Source organism: Oncorhynchus kisutch, linkage group LG8 (assembly GCF_002021735.2).
Source record: "Oncorhynchus kisutch isolate 150728-3 linkage group LG8, Okis_V2, whole genome shotgun sequence".
NCBI classification, from domain to species: Eukaryota; Metazoa; Chordata; class Actinopteri; order Salmoniformes; family Salmonidae; genus Oncorhynchus; species Oncorhynchus kisutch.
The window spans coordinates 8,221,740-8,247,104 of NC_034181.2; the positions used below are offsets into that span (position 1 = coordinate 8,221,740).

Below are 25,365 nucleotides of genomic sequence, written 5' to 3' on the forward strand. Positions count from 1 at the left end.
AGAAAGTGAGAGAAAGGGATGTCGAGAGGGAGACAGAGAGATGGGAGAGAGAGCGCTAGAGAGAGAGAGAGAGAGAGAAAGAAAGAAAGAAAGAAAGAAAGAAAGAAAGAAAGAAAGAAAGAAAGAAAGAAAGAAAGAAAGAAAGAAAGAAAGAAAGAAAGAGAGAGGGGGGAGAGAGAAAGAGAGAAAGGCTCCACTCCGTATACAGCAGTAAAGGGAAGGAGGAGCAGTCAAAGGGTTTTAATACTGTACATAATGTAGCCTTTATTACCTTCTCTCTCCATTCCATGTGATATGACTGAAGGCTACGCTTCATCGTTTATGCATGGCTTTCTCCCGAGCAAACAATGAATGTAATGGAGAAAAATGTTATTTGAATACATACATACACTGTATTTACAATAGTATGTGGACACCCCTTCGAATTAGTGGATTCGGCTATTTCTGCCACACCTGTTGCTGACAGGTGTATAAAATCGAGCACACAGCCATGCAATCTCCATAGACAAACATTGGCAGTAGAATGGCCTTACCGAAGAGCTCAGTGACTTTCAACGTGGCGCCGTCATAGGATGCCACCTTTCCAACAAGTCAGTTCAAGTCAAATTTCTGCCCAGCTAGAGCTGCCCCAGTCACTGTAAGTGCTATTATTGTGAAGTGGAAATGTCTAGGAGCAACAACGGCTCAGCCGTGACGTGATAGGCTACAAAAGCTCACATAATGGCACGGCCGAGTGCTGAAGCGCATAGCGTGTAAAAATTGTCAGTCCTCGGTTGCAACACTCACTACTGAGTTCCTAACTGCCTCTGGAAGCAATGTCGGCACAATAACTGTTCGTCGGGAGCTTAATGAAATGGGTTTCCATGGCCGAGCACCCGCACACAAGCCTAAGATCACCATGCGCAATACCAATCGTCAGCTGGAGTGTGTAAAGCTCGCCGCCATTGGACTCTGGAACAGTGGAAGCACGTTCTCTGGAGTGATGAATTACGCTTCACCATCTGGCAGTCCGACCGAGGAATCTGGGTTTGGTGGATACCAGGAGAACGCTACCTGCCCGAATGCATAGTGCCAACTGTAAAGTTTGGTGGAAGAGGACTAATGGTCTGGGGCTGTGGAAAACCAGGAGAACGCTAGGCCCCTTAGTTCCAGTGAAGGAATAAAATGATATTCTAGACCATTCTATGCTTCCAACTTTGTGGAACTTTGTGGAAGAAGGGTCCATACAGAAATGGTTTGTCGAGATCGGTGTGGAAGAACTTGACTGGCCTTCACAAAACTCTGACCTCAACCCCTTCGAACAATTGGAGCATTGACTGCGAGCCGGGTGTAATCACCCAACATCAGTGCCCGACCTCACTAATGCTCTTGTGGCTGAATGGAAGCAAGTCCCTGCAGCAATGTTCCAACATCTAGTGGAAATCATTCCAGAGAAGAGAGGAAGCTGCTGTGGCAGCAGAGGGGGGACCAACTCCATATAAATACACACGATTTTGGAATGAGATGTTCGACAAGCAGGTGTCAACATACTTTTGGTCATGTAGTGTACACACACACACACACACACACACACACACACACACACACACACACACACACACACACACACACACACACACACACACACACACACACACACACACACACACACACACACACACACACACACACATATACAAACTACACCACTCCTAGTGACTGTCTCACCTCTCTTCTGCTGCAGGTTCACAGCGATGTGGGACTGTGAGGAAGAGGAGGATGATGAGGAAGAGGAGGCATCCGGAGAGAGACAGAACTCTTCTGGAGGACGCTCGGTCAGGGAAAAGTAGTCTGGCAGGAAGTCACTGTAGTACTGCTGCAGCTGCTTCACAGACTGGCCTGAGAACACACACACGTAGGATGAGTACACACACACGTAGGATGAGAACACACACACGTAGGATGAGAACACACACACGTAGGATGAGTACACACACACGTAGGATGAGTACACACACACGTAGGATGAGTACACACACACGTAGGATGAGAACACACACACGTAGGATGAGAACACACACACGTAGGATGAGTACACACACACGTAGGATGAGTACACACACACGTAGGATGAGTACACACACACGTAGGATGAGTACACACACACGTAGGATGAGTACACACACACGTAGGATGAGTACACACACACGTAGGATGAGTACACACACACGTAGGATGAGTACACACACACGTAGGATGAGTACACACACACGTAGGATGAGAACACACACACGTAGGATGAGTACACACACACGTAGGATGAGTACACACACACGTAGGATGAGTACACACACACGTAGGATGAGTACACACACACGTAGGATGAGTACACACACACGTAGGATGAGTACACACACACGTAGGATGAGTACACACACACGTAGGATGAGTACACACACACGTAGGATGAGTACACACACACGTAGGATGAGTACACACACACGTAGGATGAGTACACACACACGTAGGATGAGTACACACACACGTAGGATGAGTACACACACACGTAGGATGAGTACACACACACGTAGGATGAGAACACACACACGTAGGATGAGTACACACACACGTAGGATGAGTACACACACACGTAGGATGAGAAAACACACACACACATAGGATGAGTACACACACACGTAGGATAAGTACACAAACACATAGGATGAGTACACACACACGTAGGATATGTACACACACACGTAGGATAAGTACACACAGACGTAGGATGAGAAAACACACATGCTCGACATACACACACACTGTCAGCGATGTCTTTGGACACTATACATGAATAAACACACACACACACAGGCACGTGCACATATAGGGTCTACCTGCCACATTGCCCTCCCACTCGCCAAATGCCCTTTTCAGTGGTGGTATAATTATGATATTTTTTTATACAGATTTGTTGTTTTTCTTCTGAACCTACTGACCCCAAGTTGTTGTTTGACGTCATCAAGTTCACCAGCCCCTACCCTTACCCTGTCCGTTGACCTGTACGGAGCTCGCGTGTGCCCGGTTGTGCCCTTTTCCCAGGCTGCCCTGTGTCATGACTCTCCTGTGAAGATGTGAAGGATCAGGTTACAGTGGGTCCCCTCTTACATCTCTCTCTCCCTCAGAGGGGGAGAGGTGGAGGTGGCAGCTTTATGGTGGTCGTAAAATACTCTGCCTCTGGGCACTGTAGTATTGGGATTGGAATGTGTGACTGTGGGACATAGAGAGAGACATGCCAAAAAAGTCCTACATCCCCAAAATTGGAGGATTTTTTTTGAGAATGTGGAACCGGTCCGTGGACACTTAAGGAGTGTTTGTTTCATTTTGTGACCTCATGAAGGACAGGAGAAACACATGAATGTTTCTTTGCTTGTATACAGTACAGTATACAGTACAGTATACAGTACAGTATACAGTATACAATACAGTATACAGTACAGTATACAGTATACAATACTCAATTATGGGATTTGCATCTGAACGTTGTATCAAATAAATGATTAAGCATAAGAATAATTTTGGAAAGTTAATGTGATCTTAGTCCGCTAAATTATAATTATTTCTCATAGTAACTTATCAGTGGCCACGCACAGAGACTATACCCAAACTTCATGGAACGACCCCTTTCCACAGAGGTAATAAAAGGACTCGTGACAAAAATGTACATTTAGTCAAGAGAACGCAGGGACGGGGACCCCACATTGAAATGGCTACCACTCTATAGACCAAGCAGACTAAGGCGGGCGCCAGATGTTGCAAAATGGTTTAGACAATAGAAACCAATAGATTGCTACAGAAGGAGCAAATCCTCGACGCAGCTTTTACCGGTCTGCAGCTGAAAACGTGTGTAAGTCTAAGATGAGGATACCGACAGCCGCGCAAGCATCTATTCTAACAGATCAATTCTAAGAACAATGGTACTCTGAAAGATCCATTCGTTATCGAACGACCAAATGATACGCCTGACGTATCCATTATAACAAGCTACAACTACGAAAGACTTTGATCTCTGTTGACTCACTATGCAGCAGAAGAACAGGCGATCACAGAGAGGCACAACAAAGCATACACCTGTAAATATGTAAATTGCGATTTCTTTTCGAATGAGCGGCTGTGCATGTTCAAAGTATTAGCATTTCCATGAGTGTAGTCAACTGTATGTATGTGGATCCACTCAGTTTCCCGCTCTTGAACTGCCCCCACCCCTTTCCTTTGTCTACAAAGTCATCATATCGGTTTAGCCCTCCTTGCTTAGCCCTCCTTGCTTAGCCCTCCTTGTTTAGCCCTCCTTGTTTAGCCCTCCTTGTTTAGCCCTCCTTGCTTAGCCCTCCTTGTTTAGCCCTCCTTGTTTAGCCCTCCTTGTTTAGCCCTCCTTGCTTAGCCCTCCTTGCTTAGCCCTCCTTGTTTAGCCCTCCTTGCTTAGCCCTCCTTGCTTAGCCCTCCTTGTTTAGCCCTCCTTGTTTAGCCCTCCTTGTTTAGCCCTCCTTGTTTAGCCCTCCTTGCTTAGCCCTCCTTGGGACTTTTCAGTGTATCATGTGAGTAACCAATGTATAACTATTGTGTGTGTGTGTTTATGTAATTCCGTGATTGGTTAGTTAGTTAGTAAATAAATAATTAAGCCTGATTCATGATCTATGCTAGGGCTGGTACAGATGTCCAAGGGTTTGCGACATTCAGGAATGAGACTGACGAGGTAATAATACATTAATGGAAGACTGTAATTGATAAGATAATAAAATATCTGAGAGATCCCCAGGTCACCCCCCTCTCACGTTCTGGTACCTCAGAGCTCCCCAGGTCACCCCCTTCTCACGTTCTGGTACCTCAGAGCTCCCCAGGTCACCTCCTCTCATGTTCTGGTACCTCAGAGCTCCCCAGGTCACCCCCCTCTCACGTTCTGGTACCTCAGAGCTCCCCAGGTCAACCCTTCTCATGTTCTGGTACCTCAGAGCTCCCCAGGTCAACCCCCTCTCATGTTTTGGTACCTCAGAGCTCCCCAGGTCAACCCCTCTCAAGTTCCGGTACCTCAGAGCTCCTCAGGTCACCTCCTCTCATGTTCTGGTACCTCAGAGCTCCCCAGGTCAACCTCCTCTCATGTTCTGGTACCTCAGAGCTCCCCAGGTCAACCCCTCTCAAGTTCCAGTACCTCAGAGCTCCCCAGGTCACCTCCTCTCATGTTCTGGTACCTCAGAGCCCCCCAGGTCAACCTTCTCTCATGTTCTGGTACCTCAGAGCTCCCCAGGTCAACCCCCTCTCAAGTTCCGGTACCTCAGAGCTCCCCAGGTCACCTCCTCTCATGTTCTGGTACCTCAGAGCTCCCCAGGTCAACCTCCTCTCATGTTCTGGTACCTCAGAGCTCCCCAGGTCAACCCCTCTCAAGTTCTGGTTTCTAAGAGCTCCCCAGGTCAACCCCCTCTCAAGTTCCGGTACCTCAGAGCTCCCCAGGTCACCTCCTCTCATGTTCTGGTACCTCAGAGCTCCCCAGGTCAACCTCCTCTCATGTTCTGGTACCTCAGAGCTCCCCAGGTCAACCCCTCTCAAGTTCTGGTACCTCAGAGCTCCCCAGGTCAACCCCCTCTCATGTTCTGGTACCTCAGAGCTCCCCAGGTCAACCCCCTCTCACGTTCTGGTACCTCAGAGCTCCCCAGGTCAGCCCCTCTCATGCTCTGGTACCTCAGAGCTCCCCAGGTCAACCGCTCTCATGTTCCGGTACCTCAGAGCTCCCCAGGTAAACCTCCTCTCATGTCCTGGTACCTCAGAGCTCCCCAGGTCAACCCCTCTCAAGTTCTGGTACCTCAGAGCTCCCCAGGTCACCTCCTCTCATGTTCTGGTACCTCAGAGCTTCCCAGGTCAACCCCTCTCATGTTCTGGTACCTCAGAGCTCCCCAGGTCACCTCCTCTCATGTTCTGGTACCTCAGAGCTCCCCAGGTCAACCCCTCTCATGTTCTGGTACCTCAGAGCTCCCCAGGTCAACCCCTCTCATGTTCTGGTACCTCAGAGATCCCCAGGTCAACCCCCTCTCATGTTCTGGTACCTCAGAGCTCCCCAGGTCACCTCCTCTCATGTTCTGGTACCTCAGAGCTCCCCAGGTCAACCCCTCTCATGTTCTGGTACCTCAGAGCTCCCCAGGTCACCTCCTCTCATGTTCTGGTACCTCAGAGCTCCCCAGGTCAACCCCTCTCATGTTCTGGTACCTCAGAGCTCCCCAGGTCAACCCCTCTCATGTTCTGGTACCTCAGAGCTCCCCAGGTCAACCCCCTCTCATGTTCTGGTACCTCAGAGCTCCCCAGGTCACCTCCTCTCATGTTCTGGTACCTCAGAGCTCCCCAGGTCAACCCCTCTCATGTTCTGGTACCTCAGAGCTCCTCAGGTCAACCCCCTCTCATTATCTGGTACCTCAGAGCTCCCCAGGTCAACCCCCTCTCATATTCTGGTACCTCAGAGCTCCCCAGGTCAACCCCTCTCATGTTCTGGTACCTCAGAGCTCCTCAGGTCAACCCCCTCTCATTATCTGGTACCTCAGAGCTCCCCAGGTCAACCCCCTCTCATATTCTGGTACCTCAGAGATCCCCAGGTCAACCCTCTCTCATGCTCACATTCTAGACTCTGGCTAACCACCATATGTATCTCGTTTCAGGAAACTAGGCGCTATGTCGCGCGTCACTACTTCACAGGAGCGCCATTTGAATTTTGCTCTGGCTATCTACTCCGATTTCAGAGATCTCTCGTCTGAGTGTGTCAGAACACAGAATAACTGATGAATTTACGAACGCTCAAAACCCGTTGAATATGGCTGGTGTCAGTAAACTTTGGCAAAAAAAGCATCATTCAATTGTTTCCAACAGCACAGTTGCAGTCCCCAACAACACTCTGAATAACATAACAACAGCTTAACCAGCTCTGCTAGGGTGAGTAAAATGGTCAGAGTGAGCTGTTCTTTTGTGTCTGGAAGTAGCTAGCAAGCTAGCCAACATTAGCCAGTTAGCTTGGGTGCTTGACTGCTGTTGTGAGGACAGAACGCCCGGATCAACCCTACTTCTCGGGCTGAGCGTCCAGTGTTCGCTCTGAATGCTCCGAGAGCGAAACACTCCGAATTTACGAACAGAACAATCTGACAATGCTGAGTTTACAAACTCCCAGAGCACACTCTGGCACTCCAGATTACATTTACGAACACACCTGTAGGTTGTTCCTCCTTTAAAAGTTGCAGCGTACTGCAGCGCAGCTAGCATGGTGCCGCAGAATTATTTGGCACGTTATTTAAGTGCCAACCACTGCTACCATGAATGTTAATTAGTGCTAGTTAGACCACCAGAGGGCATCTTTGAGAAGCATTTGAATGCCTTCAATAATGGCTGTACTGAAGAATGTGGGCACGTGGGAGACCGGGGTTCAATTCCCCAACGGTGAGGAAGGAGTAAGCTGTCCTTGTAAATAAGAATTCTTAACTGATTCCATATGTGCTATTTCATAGTTGTGATGTCTTCACTATTAGTCTACAATGTAGAAAAAAGTCAAAATAAAGAAAAACACTGGAATGGGTAGGTGTGTCCAAACGTTTGATTGGTAGTTGCTTAATTCATTCGATTAATATTATGGTGTTTCTATTACAAGGAAAACAAAAACCCTTTGGGAGTATATTCAAATATGCTCTTTAAATATATAAGACCTACACCACTTTTAACAGCATATTACTCAACACTAGTGAGACTCATGTCGCCTACGGTAGGGTATAAAAAAATATGATGTGACTCTCCTCCAATAATTACATATTGAGGATTGGAGGATATTTCTGTAATTCAGTAATATTTATTCCCATAGTAATTCATTACGGATCCATAACTAAATAAATATTGGGAGTATTTTTATCATAATTTTATTAATGAAAGCATAAAGATGCCATTGCCAAGAAGTTAATTACATTGTTTAGTTTGAAGGTGCAGACTGGCACTATGGACAGAACAGTGGGAACGTTTCCCTAGTCAGCTCCATTAGCAATGCCCCTTAAAGTGTTGCCAGTGTGGCGGGGTGGGGGATGCTTTCGTTTTGAAATGACCTAAAATGAGCGAGAAAAAGGCCATTCTTGAACATGGGGTGAGACATTGTTACTAATTTGTAAATAAAGCCTGTTTGTTATTTTGAATGATTTATTTCTGTTTTCAGAGGGAGAAAAAACAATAACCTACTGTCATCTCACGGGTCTCCCAGTCAAGGCCAGCACAGGTATTGAACCAGCATCTGTAGCAACATAGCTTGCACTTAAACCGTTGCACCATTCAGGCGTGTACAATGTGACTGGTCGGGAGTGGCCTACAGTACTACAGTAAGACCAAAATAATTTTATAAAAACCTTAGTGTAACAACAGTTTTAGTAAGTAACACTGAAGTTGTGCACAATTATCAGTTTCTATGTAGGTTTATGTCGTCCATTCATTGTCAGTTAGAGACACAGTAGGACCCAAAAGCATAATCAGTACTCTAACTCCCCCTTGTGGTGGTCTGGAGCAATGAAGTGGTGACGCAGGGTACCGTACTAAACCACAAATGACCTCTAAGTATGACGGCGTAAACTTGCAACTTTTAAAGGAGGAACCACTGTACAAACGAGCCTTTAGTCTTGAAATGTTTGGTTGTTAAGTACATAGCCTCACATGTGAATGCTTAAAGAGATGGGTGGGGCTAAAGCTTAAGAGGGTGTGAACGATGCTCAATGGGTGTAGACAAAGAAGAGCTTTCCAGTAGGTACCAAAACATTCAAGGGCCATTTTCTCAGAAGAAGATCAAATTTCAAAGCAGAATTACTTTCCCATTGTTCCTGAGCTGTAGTGTATGAAGTACCATTTTCTAGCTCTGAGTCTCTACTTTTATCCAATGTAAAAAACACAGTTTAAAATTTTTCTACATAAGTCCGATTCGAGCCGGTCGGTCACATAATACTAAAATATACATACAAGCCAGTCATATACCATTAGTTAAACAATTATGAATATTAGGCTATAGTATGAAGTTATTATTTAAGAGCATTGAAGATGAGTCACAATCAGTAAAGAAATATAGTAGCTAGCTAACTAGCATATTTACATCAATCATCAACATCAGCTGATGCACGTTCTGTTCCAGATGTCAATCATGTCTTTAGGAGGCAGTGTAACTAGCTGGCTTATAATTTGTGATGATTGTGGTGTTAAAGAAATAATATTTAAAAAATAAAAAAAATGCCTGTGCACGGCCCTGCACACGCACGCACACACACACACACACACACACACACACACACACACACACACACACACACACACACACACACACACACACACATATACACACACACACACACACACACACACACACACACACACACACACACACACACACACACACACACACACACACACACACACAGCGCCTGATCAATAGGGTTAGTAGTATATAAACACCATTGAGTCGTCCCAGGGGGGTGTGGCCACTAGAGGCCGGAGGGAAGTCAAACACATTCCGTCGTGTGATTCGCTGACCAACGGCCCCGCCCCTACGACCGTTCCCGTCCAGACTGCCTGATAGAGGCGGATCGCCTGACCGTGCAGAGCCCCCCAAGGAACACCTCTCCACCCCTAACGGGTTCTGTCGACGATACTCCCTCCATTTCAGAGTCTGTGGAGAGAGGTGGTGCCCTGTAAGGGAGGATGGATGGAGGAGGGGATACGGGGACACAGAGAAAAAATAAGAGTGGTTTGGAGGGATGCACGGAGAGACGAGAAGAGAGTTGGGTGGGATAAGAGAAGGAGAAAATATAGAGGTAATGGTAGAAAGAGGGAGATGAGAGAGGAAGGTAGGTTTTCATGTGGAGGATTGGGGAAAGCAAGATTAAAGGAGAAGTGAGAGGTAGATGAAGTGTACATGGGAGAAGGCAGAGGAAGAGGCGCGTTGAAAGAGAGAGAGAGAGAGAGAGAGAGAGAGAGAGAGAGAGATAGGGTGAGTGTACATGGGAGAAGGCAGAGGAAGAGGCGCGTAGAGAGAGAGAGAGAGAGAGAGAGAGAGAGAGAGAGAGAGAGAGAGAGAGAGAGAGAGAGAGAGAGATAGGGTGAGTGTACATGGGAGAAGGCAGAGGAAGAGGCGCGTAGAGAGAGAGAGAGAGAGAGATAGATAGGGTGAGTGTACATGGGAGAAGGCAGAGGAAGAGGCGCGTTGAAAGAGAGATAGGGTGAGTGTACATGGGAGAAGGCAGAGGAAGAGGCGCGTTGAAAGAGAGATAGGGTGAGTGTACATGGGAGAAGGCAGAGGAAGAGGCGTGTTGAAAGAGAAGAAAGAGAGATGGGGTGAGTGTACATGGTAAGGAAAGGAGGATAAGCAAAAGAAAGGATGGGTGAAAGTGAAAAAGAAAGAAAAGAGAGAGAGAGAGTCACCAAACGTGTACGGTATATCTGTTGAATCACCATGAGAGGTGAGTAGGAATTAAAGAAACAGTAGAATCAGTAGGAACCAGTAGAATTCTTTAAAAGAAGACATGGTGGGGGGCAGGACTGACCAACCCACCATCCAACAAACCTCACTGACACAACCACATACAGTACAAACCCTTGACCGGACCACACTGAAACAGAGACACCTACCATGTTGTGTCCTGGGCCCTGGTCCTCTGCTCCCCTCCAGGGAGTCTAATGTCGTCTCCTCGTATCCCAGCGAAGTCTCACTGTCCTGGGGAACGGCCGGTAAAGTGGGCAGGGTCCCACGGTGGTGGTGGTGACCCTGCACCTGGCCCTGCACCGGAGGCAACATGGGGGGCACCGCACCCCGCTTCACCCCCAATGTTGGGGGCGGAGGTGTGGGTGGCAGAGGGGCAGCTGCCGCTGGTGAAGGGGTATGGTGAAGGGGCAGGAGCCCGGTGGAGAGGGGGCAGGAGAGGCTACGGGTTGGCTGGGGGCTGGGGGTACAGGTAGAACAGGTCCCTGAGCTGGATGTCAATCCCTGGAGGCGGACCGGGGAATAGCTACCCAGTGGCGAGGGCCGGACCGAGCCAGGACCGAGGCTAGCCACTGCTGACACCATCCCATCACCACCACTACCCTGGCACCAACGCATCGAGTCTTCCCCTGGGTCGTTGGCGCCTTCACCCCCCTCCGGACCTCCAGAAGGCCCTCCACCCCGGGCCTGCATCCCAGAGACGTAGCCTGTCAGCAAGGGAAGCAGGGGCTGGGGCGGCTTGGAGAACTGGTGGTGGAAGGTGAAGGGTTGAATGGGGAGGGTGGTGGGACGCTGGTCTTTAGTGTAACGCACCACTGCTGAGCTGGATGAAGAGCTGGAGAGACCACCTGGATGCAGAGAGAGAGAGAGAGAGAGAGAGAGAGAGAGAGACAGAGAGAGAGAGACAGAGAGAGACAGAGAGACAGAGAGAGAAACAGAGGCCAGGAAAGGTTAACATTTACAGTTCGCACAAACCATATGCCCTGATAATACCTGTAACACAGTAACCACATCAGCCATTACCCAGTCTGATAATACCAGTAACACAGTAACCACATCAGCCATTACCCAGTCTGATAATACCTGTGACACAGTAACCACATCAGCCATTACCCAGTCTGATAATACCTGTGACACAGTAATTGTATCAGCCATTACCCAGTCTGATAATACCTGTGACACAGTAACCACATCAGCCATTACCCAGTCTGATAATACCTGTGACACAGTAACCACATCAGCCATTACCCAGTCTGATAATACCTGTGACACAGTAACCACATCAGCCATTACCCAGTCTGATAATACCTGTGACACAGTAACCACATCAGCCATTACCCAGTCTGATAATACCTGTGACACAGTAACCACATCAGCCATTACCCAGTCTGATAATACCTGTGACACAGTAACCACATCAGCCATTACCCAGTCTGATAATACCTGTAACACAGTAATTGTATCAGCCATTACCCAGTCTGATAATACCTGTAACACAGTAATTGTATCAGCCATTACCCAGTCTGATAATACCTGTAACACAGTAATTGTATCAGCCATTACCCAGTCTGATAATACCTGTAACACAGTAATTGTATCAGCCATTACCCAGTCTGATAATGCCTGTAAAACAGTAATTGTATCAGCCATTACCCAGTCTGATAATGCCTGTAAAACAGTAATTGTATCAGCCATTACCCAGTCTGATAATACCTGTAACACAGTAATTGTATCAGCCATTACCCAGTCTGTATTACAAAGCTAGCATTTAAGTACATATTACATGTAATATTTTGTAAACATGTCAGGAAAATAAAGGTTAAGTTGAATTGATTCACAGAGACAAACACAAATTTCCCAGTCATGATCCAGTAAGCTGCTACAGTCAACAGACAGAGAGTTGTTAGTACAAACAGCCCAGACTGCCCTTCAAGAGACACAGTATACTATGACACACACACACACACACACACGGCCGGGGAGAGAAGACCTGAATAATACTGCGTCACTCTGTCCTATAGCAGAAGCACCAGAGATCGAAGAACAGCCATTTTTCTTCTTTCTGTCTCTCTGTGTGTTTTAGTGGTGCGTATCAGTGGTGTGAGCATGAATTTCAGCATGTGTGTTTGGTTCCACGATCCGGTCGCTGTGTGATCCACAGGGGTGTGTGGGAGGTCGAGCAGCGACATTGCGCAAGCTGTTTGTCTCTTTTCCTCCGTCATGGAATGTCAGTCAGCATGGGTGCAGTAACACATCTCTGTCACAAGGAGCAGTGTTGAGCGATGGATGTAGAAACATGTTTGAACCAAAGGGGCAGTGTTGAGCTATTGGATGTTGTAAAATGTTTTAACCAAAGAGTTAGTGTAGAACTGTGGGTGTAGTAACATCACTCAGCCACAGAGGCAGTGTTGAGCAGTGGGATGTTGTAAGATGTTTTAACCAAAGAGTTAGTGTAGAACTGTGGGTGTAGTAACATCCCTCAGTCACAGAGGCAGTGTTGAGCAATGGCTGTAGTGACAGATGCCAAAACAACACAGCCAGGACTGTGCTCTGAGGATAGAAACAATGCCTCTACCTCTCATCTATATCTATAGCCATCTCCCTCTCTCAGCTATATCTCTAGCCATCTATCTTTCTCAGCTATATCTCTAGCCATCTCTCTCTCAGCTATATCTCTAGCCATCTCCCTCTCTCAGCTATATCTCTAGCCATCCCTCTCTCAGCTATATCTCTAGCCATCTCTCTCTCTCATCTACATCTCTAGCCATCTCTCTCTCATCTATATCTCCAGCCATGTCCATCTCCATCTCTCATCTATATCTCTAGCCATCTCTCTCTCATCTATATCTCTAGCCATCTCTCTCTCATCTATATCTCTAGCCATCTCTCTCTCTCATCTATATCTCTAGCCATCTCTCTCTCATCTATATCTCCAGCCATGTCCATCTCCATCTCTCATCTATATATCTAGCCATCTCTCTCTCTCTCATCTATATCTCTAGCCATCTCTCTCTCATCTGTATATCTAGCCATCTCTCTCATCTAAATCTCTAGCCATCTCTCTCTCAACTATATTGCTAGCCATCCAACTCTCTCATCTACAGTGGGGAGAAGAAGTATTTGATACACTGACGAATTTGCAGGTTTTCCTACTTACAAAGCATGTAGAGGTCTGTAATTTTTATCATAGGTACACTTCACCTGTTAGAGATGGAATCTAAAACAAAAATCCAGAAAATCACATTGTATGATTTTTAAGTAATTAATTAGCATTTTATTGCATGACATAAGTATTTGATACATCAGAAAAGCAGAACTTAATATTTGGTACAGAAACCTTTGTTTGCAATTACAGAGATCATTTCCTGTAGTTCTTGAGCAGGTTTGAACACACTGCAGCAGGGATTTTGGCCCCCTCCTCCATACAGAGCTTCTCCAGATCCTTCAGGACTTTCAGCTCCCGGACTTTCAGCTCCCTCCAAAGATTTTCAATTGTGTTCAGGTCTGGAGACTGGCTAGGCCACTCCAGGACCTTGAGATGCTTCTTACGGAGCCACTCCTTAGTTGCCCTGGCTGTGTGTTTCAGGTCGTTGTCATGCTGGAAGACCCAGCCACGACCCATCTTCAATGCTCTTACTGAGGGAAGGAGGTTGTTGGCCAAGATCTCGAGATACATGGCCCCATCCATCCTCCCCTCAATACGGTGCAGTAGTCCTGTCCCCTTTGAAGAAAAGCATCCCCAAAGAATGATGTTTCCACCTCAAAGCTTCCCGGTTGGGATGGTGTTCTTGGGGTTATACTCATCCTTCTTCTTCCTCCAAACACGGCGAGTGGAGTTTAGACCAAAAAGCTATATTTCTATCTCATCAGACCACATGACCTTCTCCCATCCCTCCTCTGGATCATCCAGATGGTCATTGGCAAACTTCAGACGGGCCTGGAGATGCGCTGGCTTGAGCAGAGGAACCTTGCGTGCGCTGCAGGATTTTAATCCATGACGGCGCAGTGTGTTACTAATGGTTTTCTTTGAGACTGTGGTCCCAGCTCTCTTCAGGTCAGTGACCAAGTCGTGCCGTGTAGTTCTGGGCTGATCCCTCACCTTCCTCATGATCATTGATGCCCCACGAGGTGAGATCTTGCATGGAGCCCCAGACCGAGGGTGATTGACCATCATCTTGAACTTCATCCATTTTCTAATAATTGAGCCAACAGTTGTTGCCTTCTCACCAAGCTGCTTGCCTATTGTCCTGTAGCCCACCCCAGACTCTTGCAGGTCTACAATTTTATCCCTGGTGTCCTTACACAGCTCTCTGGTCTTGGGCATTGTGGAGAGGTTGGATTCTGTTTGATTGAGTGTGTGGACAGGTGTCTTTTATACAGGTAATGAGTTCAAACAGGTGCAGTTAATACAGGTAATGAGTGGAGAACAGGAGGACTTCTTAAAGAAAAACTAACAGGTCTGTGAGAGACGGAATTCTTACTGGTTGGTAGGTGATCAAATACGTATGTCATGCAATAAAATGCAAATGAATGACTTAAAAATCATACATTGTGATTTTCTGGATTTTTGTTTTAGATTCCGTCTCTCACAGTTGAAGTGTACTTATGATAAAAATTACAAAACCTGCAAAATCGGCAGTGTATCAAATACTTGTTCTCCCCACTGTATATCTCGAGCCATCTCTGTTTCTCATCTATATGTCCAACCATCTCACTCTCTCATCTCTCTCTCAGCTATATCTCTATCCATCTCCCTCTCTCATCTATATCTCTAGTATTCTCCCTCTCTCATCTATATCTCTAGCTATCTCTCTCCCATCTATATCTCTAGCCATGTCCCTCTCTCATCTCTAGCCATGTCCCTCTCTCATCTCTAGCCATGTCCCTCTCTCATCTCTAGACATGTCCCTCTCTCATCTCTAGTCATGTCACTCTCTCATCTCTAGTCATCTCCCTCTCTCATCTACATCTCTAGCCATCTCTCTCTCAGCTATGTCTCTAGCTATCTCCCTCTCTGATCTCTAGCCATGTCCCTCTCTCATCTCTAGCCATCTCCCTCTCTCATCTACATCTCTAGCCATCTCTCTCTCAGCTATGTCTCTAGCTATCTCCCTCTCTGATCTCTAGCCATGTCCCTCTCTCATCTCTAGCCATGTCCCTCTCTCATCTCTAGCCATGTCCCTCTCTCATCTCTAGCCATGTCCCTCTCTCATCTCTAGTCATGTCACTCTCTCATCTCTAGTCATCTCCCTCTCTCATCTACATCTCCAGCCATCTATCTCTATCATATATATCTCTAGCTATCTCCTCTGATCTCTAGCCATGTCCCTCTCTAATCTATATCTCTAGCCATGTCCCTCTCTCATCTCTAGTTATGTCCCTCTCTCATCTACATCTCTAGCCATCTCACTCTCTAATCTACATCTCTAGCCATCTCCCTCTCTCATCTACATCTCTAGCCATCTCCCTCTCTAATCTATATCTCTAGCCATCTCCCTCTCTAATCTATATCTCTAGCCATGTCCCTCTCTCATCTCTAGTTATGTCCCTCTCTCATCTACATCTCTAGCCATCTCCCTCTCTCATCTACATCTCTAGCCATCTCCCTCTCTCATCTACATCTCTAGCCATCTCTCTCTCTCAGATATATCTCTAGCCATCTCCCTCTCTCATCTACATCTCTAGCCATCTCCCATCTACATCTCTAGCCATCTCCCGCTCTCATCTACATCTCTAGCCATCTCCCTCTCCCATCTATATCTCTAGCCATCTCCCTCTCTCATCTATATCTCTAGCCATCTCCCTCTCTCATCTACATCACTAGCCATCTCCCTCTCTCATCTATATCTCTAGCCATCTCTCTCTCATCTATATCTCTAGCCACCTCCCTCTCTCATCTACATCTCTAGCCATCTCCCTCTCCCATCTATATCTCTAGCCATCTCCCTCTCTCATCTATATCTCTAGCCATCTCCCTCTCTCATCTACATCTCTAGCCATCTCTCTCTCTCTCAGATGTATCTCTCTCCCTCTCTCATCTACATCGCTAGCCATCTCCCTCTCTCATCTATATCTCTAGCCATCTCTCTCTCAGCTATATCTCTAGCTATCTCCCTCTCTCATCTATATCTCTAGCCATGTCCCTCTCTAATCTCTAGTCATGTCCCTCTCTCATCTATATCTCTAGCCATCTCCCTCTCTCATCTCTAGACTCTAGTCCTTCTCTCATCTGTACACTCACCCCATCTGCTCTCTGTCATCTCTCTCTCTTTTTCATTCCCTCTCTCGCTGTCATCTCCTCTCTCTCTCACCCCTTTCTCTCCTTATTCATGGATGAATCAATTATCTAGCTAAGCATTCCTTGCCAGGCCACCTCTCCTGTAGGCATCATTAAAGGGAAGGGAAAGGGGATACCTAGTCAGTTGCACAACTGAATGCATTCTTCTGCATTTAACCCAACCTCTCTGAATCAGAGAAGGGCTGCCTTATTAATGGATGTCCACAGCATCATAGCAAACACAACTTCTAAAGACTACACAACACATTGCAGTAGACCAATGCAATTGAATGTAGTATGTATGATATTAATAACTAGTGATGGGCATTTGAAATGATTTCACAATTGAATAATATCATGATATTTTTCTGATATCAGTATAGTTGAAATACATGTGTCTTAAAGATACATATATTTTTGCGACTTCAATGGAGACTTGATCGCGCGACTCGGGAGAGAGCTGGTGCGCCGAGCTCCGCTTGTTTCAGCAGAAGATGAGGAAGTGGCAGGAGAGGAGCAGTGGCCTGTGTGTGTTATAGTCTGTGTGTGTTACAGTCTGTGTGTGTTACACGAAGGGAGAGAGAGAGAGAGAGAGAGAGAGAGAGAGAGAGAGAGACTTGTAGCAGCCATAGGTTATCTGCCTGGCTTGACTGCCTCCCATTGTTGTAAAGAAGCTAGCTAGCTACAGTAGCCAACTAAGTGAAGGGCTCCACAAAGTCTCCCACGGATGGTTTGCGTAGCTCCCTACATAGATCTACGTACTTTTGTGCGGCTGAATTTTTGGAATGTGACGCAAACAGAGCTCCGTAGCTCCTCCTACCTTATCCAGCTCCTAATATTTACAATCATATTGTTGTTTTGTGCTAAAAGATTTTAAAAAATGAATTCTTACTAAAGCCAATTTTATAGTATAGTTTCACCAGGTCTGTTACGCCCTGACCTTAGATAGCTCTATTTTTCTATATATTTTGGTTAGGTCAGGGTGGGTACTCTAGTTTTGTATGTCTAGGGATTTTTGTACATTCTATGTTTTGTTTTTCTATGTTGGCTTGATATGGTTCCCAATCAGAGACAGCTGTTTATCTTTGTCTCTGATTGGGGATCATATCAATTATTTCATCATTCATGTTTAACTTTGATAAAATCTCTTAACACTTGGTCTCATCATTACGACGATCGTGACAAGGTCATCTAACTGCAAGCATTTAAACAGTACCATGCACAGCAACAGGAAGCCAGGGAGACATGCACTTAACTAAATCCCCTACGTTAATCTTGAAATATAACTGCGACTTCACTCTCCAAATTGTGACTTTTTTTCTCAAAATGAAATTTAGACTTTATTCTCGAATAATTGGCACTTTATTGCTACTTTGTTAAAGTGCAAAACATAATAACATAATCCAAGTACCACCACCCATCGTTGACTGTACACATGGAGCAGCTGACTGTACACATGGAGCAGCTACCTGTACACACGGAGCAGCTGACTGTACACACGTAGCAGCTGACTGTACACATGGAGCAGCTACCTGTACACATGGAGCAGCTGACTGTACACACGTAGCAGCTGACTGTACACATGGAGCAGCTACCTGTACACACGGAGCAGCTACCTGTACACACGGAGCAGCTGACTGTACACATGGAGCAGCTGACTGTACACACGGAGAAGCTACCTGTACACATGGAGCAGCTACCTGTACACACGTAGCAGCTGACTGTACACACGTAGCAGCTGACTGTACACATGGAGCAGCTACCTGTACACAAGGAGCAGCTACCTGTACACACAGAGCAGCTGACTGTACACATGGAGCAGCTGACTGTACACACGGAGCAGCTACCTGTACACACGGAGCAGCTACCTGTACACACGGAGCAGCTGACTGTACACATGGAGCAGCTGACTGTACACATGGAGCAGCTGACTGTACACACGTAGCAGCTGACTGTACACATGGAGCAGCTACCTGTACACACGGAGCAGCTACCTGTACACACGTAGCAGCTGACTGTACACACGTAGCAGCTGACTGTACACATGGAGCAGCTACCTGTACACACGGAGCAGCTACCTGTACACACGGAGCAGCTGACTGTACACATGGAGCAGCTGACTGTACACACGGAGCAGCTGACTGTACACACGGAGCAGCTGACTGTACACACGGAGCAGCTGACTGTACACACGGAGCAGCTGACTGTACACACGTAGCAGCTGACTGTACACACGGAGCAGCTGACTGTACACATGGAGCAGCTGACTGTACACATGGAGCAGCTGACTGTACACACGGAGCAGCTGACTGTACACATGGAGCAACTGACTGTACACATGGAGCAGCTGACTGTACACATGGAGCAGCTGACTGTAGTGCAGCTTTGATTGACCGACAATAAAAACAAGCTACATGCATGAAACAGGTGTCTCGGCTACCGGTGCGTATTTTTTATCGGGTGCACTCATAAAAACTGTCATAAAGCTGATGTTTTATGGTCTATCCGGTGGCGGTGTTCGGGCGGTGTTCGGCGGTCGACGTCACAGACCTTCTAGCCATCACTGATCCATTTTTTCATTTTCCATTTGTTTTGTCTTGTCTTCCTTCACACCTGGTTCCAATCCCATCAATGACATGTTGTGTATTTAACCCTCTGTTTCCCCTCATGTCCTGGTCGGTGAATGTTTGTTGTATGTATTGGTGTGCGACGGGTTTTAACTCACTTTCATTATTTTTTGTAAATGTTGGTTTTCGTAGTTTGTGTGCACTTATTAAACAACTTCGTTTATACCAAGTTCGTTCCCCTGCGCCTGACGTTCCTGCCACCAGCACCCATTACAGTCAAAGCCTTTTTATTGTTCAAATGTATATTATTTGAGCTCTTTTGAAATGATTAGCTATCATATATTCCAATAGTCTCTTTCTTATACAGCATTAGAGAAAATGGTGTAGGCCTATAAATCAAGTTATTAGTTGTTACTCGACACTGTGATATTTGCTGTGTAACAAATGTTATTCTACTATTGTGTTCTATATTCCTTTTCCTCTTCCTCATCTCTTCATTCACCTCTCTTCAGTCCTCCCTCCTTTCCCCCTTCTACTGTCGATCCACATCTACTGTTTCCCTCCTCTCCCCTCCCCCCTATTCTTTCTACAATCCCTTCAACCCATACCTGCGCCCAACGATACCAAACCATATCCCCTGTCCTCAATCTGCTTCTAACCTGTTCCTATATCACAGTGGTTTGTACATTACAGGCTCTCATCATGTTTTACTGTGAGAAAGCACTTGGACATCAGGGTTGGCCTCTCTAGAGTGACTGGAATGTGTGTTTCTCCCTCTCTCTTCCTCCTCGTTGTATCTCTCGCTCTAAGAATCCTGTGCTGGTTCTAGTAACTATGGTGATTGACGTGTAGCCAGGCTAGCGCAGTGCAGCTCGGCTTAGCTTGGTTTGGCTCAGTTGAATTAAAAAGGGGATCTCTCTCACTGGAACGACGCCACTAGTATACTCCCTCCCGCAGTCTGACTGTCCTACTAGAACATTCCATTCAGAGTCGTCTGACACAGTGTTCCACAGAGGAATTCATAGGAATTCCAAACACTGTTTGTTTACTGTATTTCTATGGGCTGAAAAGAAAGATCAGGGTGTTTTTATAAGCAGACACAGTGAGCCTGCTGCCACTGTTCATATATATATATATATATGTATAATCACCTGGTGTCACATACCCATCTATTTCATCATTCACATGCCTTGGTCATATTTAGCCATTGTTATTTGTTAATTGAAAGGGAGAAAACATACAGAACCAAACTCACTCATACAAAACTATCCAAACTAGAGATAAAATGCCTCAATAACATAGAACTATAACACATCAATATTATAGAACTGTAACACATCAATATCATAGAACTGTAACACATCAATATCATAGAACTGTAACACATCTATAACAGAAAACTGTAACACATCTATAACATAGAACTGTAACACATCAATATCATAGAACTGTAGCACATCAATAACATAGAACTGTAACACATCAAGAGCATAGAACTGTAACACATCAATATTATAGAACTGTAACACCTCAATATCATAGAACTGTAACACCTCAATATCATAGAACTGTAACACATCAATGTTAGAACATCGGCAACACTTTAACAAGTCCCCAAAACAACCTATAACTGTATAACCTTACAACACTATAACAGTATAACCCTATAACCTTATAACCCTATACCACTATAACCCTATAACACTATAACCCTATAACACTATAACCTTATAACCCTATAACCTTATAACCCTATACCACTATAACCCTATAACACTATAACCGTATAACCCTATAACCTTATAACCCTATAACCCTATAACACTATAAACCTATAACACTATAACCTTATAACCCTATACCACTATAACCCTATAACACTATAACCGTATAACCCTATAACCTTATAACCCTATAACCTTATAACACTATAACCTTATAACCCTATAACCCTATACCACTATAACCTTATAACCCTATAACCTTATAACCCTATACCACTATAACCCTATAACACTATAACCTTATAACCCTATACCACTATAACCCTATAACACTATAACCCTATACCAATATAACCCTATAACACTATAACCTTATAACCCTATACCCTTATAACCTTATAAACTTATAACCCTATAACCTTACAACACCATGACAGTATAACCCTATAACCCTATAACACTATAACCTTATAACCCTATAACCCTATAACTGTATAACACTATAACCTTATACCACTATAACCTTATAACACTATAACCTTATAACCTTATAACCCTATAACCCCATAACCCTATAAACTTATAACACTATAACCTTATAACACTATAACCTTATAGCATTATAACACTATAACCCTATAGCATTATAACACTATAACCCTATAGCATTATAACACTATAACCCTATAGCATTATAACACTATAACCCTATAGCATTATAACACTATAACCCTATAGCATTATAACACTATAACCCTATAGCATTATAACACTATAACCTTATAACCTTAGAACTGTAACACATCAATATTATAGAACTGTAGCACATCAATAACATAGAACTGTAACACATCTATAACATAGAACTGTAACACCTCAATATCATAGAACTGTAACACATCAATATCATAGAACTGTAGCACATCAATAACATAGAACTGTAACACATCTATAACATAGAACTGTAACACCTCAATATCATAGAACTGTAAGACATCATTATCATAGAACTGTAGCACATCAATAACATAGAACTGTAACACCTCAATATCATAGAACTGTAGCACATCAATAACATAGAATTGTAACACATCTATAACATAGAACTTTAACACCTAAACATCATAGAACTGTAACACATCAATAACATAGAACTGTAACACATCAATGTTAGAACATCGCCAACACTTTAACAAGTCCCCAAAACAACCTATAACAGTATAACCCTATAACACTATAACCTTATAACCCTATACCACTATAACCCTATAACACTATAACCCTATAACACTATAACCTTATAACCCTATACCACTATAACCCTATAACACTATAACCCTATACCAATATAACCCTATTACACTATAACCTTATAACCCTATACCCTTATAACCTTATAAACTTATAACCCTATAACCTTACAACACCATGACAGTATAACCCTATAACCCTATAACACTATAACCTATAACTATAACCTTATAACCCTATAACCCTATAACTGTATAACACTATAACCTTATACCACTATAACCTTATAACACTATAACCTTATAACCTTATAACCCTATAACCCCATAACCCTATAAACTTATAACACTATAACCTTATAACACTATAACCTTATAGCATTATAACACTATAACCCTATAGCATTATAACACTATAACCCTATAGCATTATAACACTATAACCCTATAGCATTATAACACTATAACCCTATAGCATTATAACACTATAACCCTATATATAACCCTATATATGATCCAAGATGGCGTAGCAGTAAGTCGTCCTGTCGTGTCGTGTCCCTGTATATTTTGTTTATATTTTGTTTATTTTTCGTTTTTTACATAGCTATCCCTTTAAAAACATTTTGCTAAACCTAAGCTTCCAAATACGCTGGATCTTCACAACTAGCTATCTAGCTAAACCGCAACCCCGAATGATTACCCCTGGCTAGCGTTTCCACCCACTTAGCTTGAAGCTAGCCCGGCCTGCGCTACCACCGTAGCATACTCCTGAGCTACAATACCCGGGCCCACGACCGGTCTATCGATGTCACCGCATGAAGAGGAATAAACAGACTCACCCCATCGCGACGTCACCCAAAGGCTAACTCTCTAGCCCTCGCTATCTCCCTGCTTGCTAATTCGGCCTGCTAACTGCTAGCTTGTCCAGCTCCGGTCCGCTAACTGCTACCTTGTCTAGCCCGGGCCTACAAACTGTTAGCTTGTTAGCACAGGCCTGCTAACCGCCTGAATCGCCGCGTCCCAAACGCCCACCGGACCCATATTTACTTTCTATCTCTTTTGACTTTTAATTTGTTTATACCTTCCGGAAACCTGCCTCACCCAATGTGATACGGAATCGCTATTATTTTTTATTTATTTTTAGAACACACTCAAGAACCTCCAGAAGCTAACCAGCTAACTAGCTACAAGCTATTTAGTCATTGTTCGTTTTTTTAAACCTGGATAACACTCGCCAGTCCAGCTTCCCTTCCCCATCCACCGCTGCCCCCTGGACACTGATCTCTTGGCTACATAGCTGATGCACGCTGGACTGTCCATAAATCACGGTACTCCATTCTGCTTGTTTGTTTTATCTGTTGGCCCCGTTGCCTAGTCTACGCCATTTTACCTGCTGTTGTTGTGCTAGCTGATTAGCTGTTGTCTCACCTACTGTTTTAGCTAGCTTTCCCAATTCAACACCTGTGATTACTGTATGCCTCGCTGTATGTCTCTCTCAAATGTCAATATGCCTTGTATACTGTTGTTCAGGTTAGTTATCATTGTTTTAGTTCACAATGGAGCCCCTAGTTCCACTCTTCATACCCCTGATAACTCCTTTGTCCCACCTCCCACACATGCGGTGACCTCACCCATTACTACCAGCATGTCCAGAGATACAACCTCTCTCATCATCACCCAGTGCCTGGGCTTACCTCCGCTGTACCCGCACCCCACCATACCCCTGTCTGCGCATTATGCCCTGAATATATTCTACCATGCCCAGAAACCTGCTCCTCTTATTCTCTGTCCCCAACGCTCTAGGCGACCAGTTCTGATAGCCTTTAGCCGCACCCTCATACTACTCCTTCTCTGTTCCGCGGGTGATGTGGAGGTAAACCCAGGCCCTGCATGTCCCCAGGCACCCTCATTTGTTGACTTCTGTGTTCGAAAAAGCCTTGGTTTCATGCATGTCAACATCAGAAGCCTCCTCCCTAAGTTTGTCTTACTCACTGCTTTAGCACACTCTGCTAACCCTGATGTCCTTGCTGTGTCTGAATCCTGGCTCAGGAAGGCCACCAAAAATTCAGAGATTTCCATACCCAACTATAACATCTTCCGTCAAGATAGAACTGCCAAAGGGGGAGGAGTTGCAGTTTACTGCAGAGATAGCCTGCAAAGTAATGTCATACTTTCCAGGTCCATACCCAAACAGTTCGAACTACTAATTTTGAAAATCACTCTCTCCAGAAACAAGTCTCTCACGGTTGCCGCCTGCTACCGACCCCCCTCAGCTCCCAGCTGTGCCCTGGACACCATTTGTGAATTGATCGCCCCCCATCTAGCTTCAGAGTTTGTTCTGTTAGGTGACCTAAACTGGGATATGCTTAACACCCCGCCAGTCCTACAATCTAAGCTAGATGCCCTCAATCTCACACAAATCATCAAGGAACCCACCAGGTACAACCCTAACTCTGTAAACAAGGGCACCCTCATAGACGTCATCCTGACCAACTGGCCCTCCAAATACACCTCCGCTGTCTTCAACCAGGATCTCAGCGATCACTGCCTCATTGCCTGTATCCGCTACGGAGCCGCAGTCAAACGACCACCACTCATCACTGTCAAACGCTCCCTAAAACACTTCTGTGAGCAGGCCTTTCTAATCGACCTGGCCCGGGTATCCTGGAAGGACATTGACCTCATCCCGTCAGTTGAGGATGCCTGGTCATTCTTTAAAAGTAACTTCCTCACCATTTTAGATAAGCATGCTCCGTTCAAAAAATGCAGAACTAAGAACAGATACAGCCCTTGGTTCACCCCAGACCTGACTGCCCTCGACCAGCACAAAAACATCCTGTGGCGGACTGCAATAGCATCGAATAGTCCCCGTGATATGCAACTGTTCAGGGAAGTCCGGAACCAATACACGCAGTCAGTCAGGAAAGCTAAGGCCAGCTTCTTCAGGCAGAAGTTTGCATCCTGTAGCTCCAACTCCAAAAAGTTCTGGGACACTGTGAAGTCCATGGAGAACAAGAGCACCTCCTCCCAGCTGCCCACTGCACTGAGG

General features: G+C 45.2%; 1 protein-coding gene across 2 annotated transcripts in view; it reads right to left on the reverse strand.

Moving 5' to 3' along the window:
- Positions 1-25,365, reverse strand: part of LOC109878304 (iporin) — a 74,096-nt gene that overhangs the window by 26,209 nt on the left and 22,522 nt on the right. For both annotated transcript variants that reach the window (XM_031829619.1, XM_031829618.1), the window contains exons 5-7: positions 10,648-11,346; positions 9,475-9,708; positions 1,708-1,878 (exon numbers count right to left, since the gene is read on the reverse strand). In XM_031829619.1, the coding sequence (XP_031685479.1) occupies positions 1,708-1,878; positions 9,475-9,708; positions 10,648-11,346 (1,104 nt within the window). The remainder of the gene's footprint in view (positions 1-1,707; positions 1,879-9,474; positions 9,709-10,647; positions 11,347-25,365) is intronic.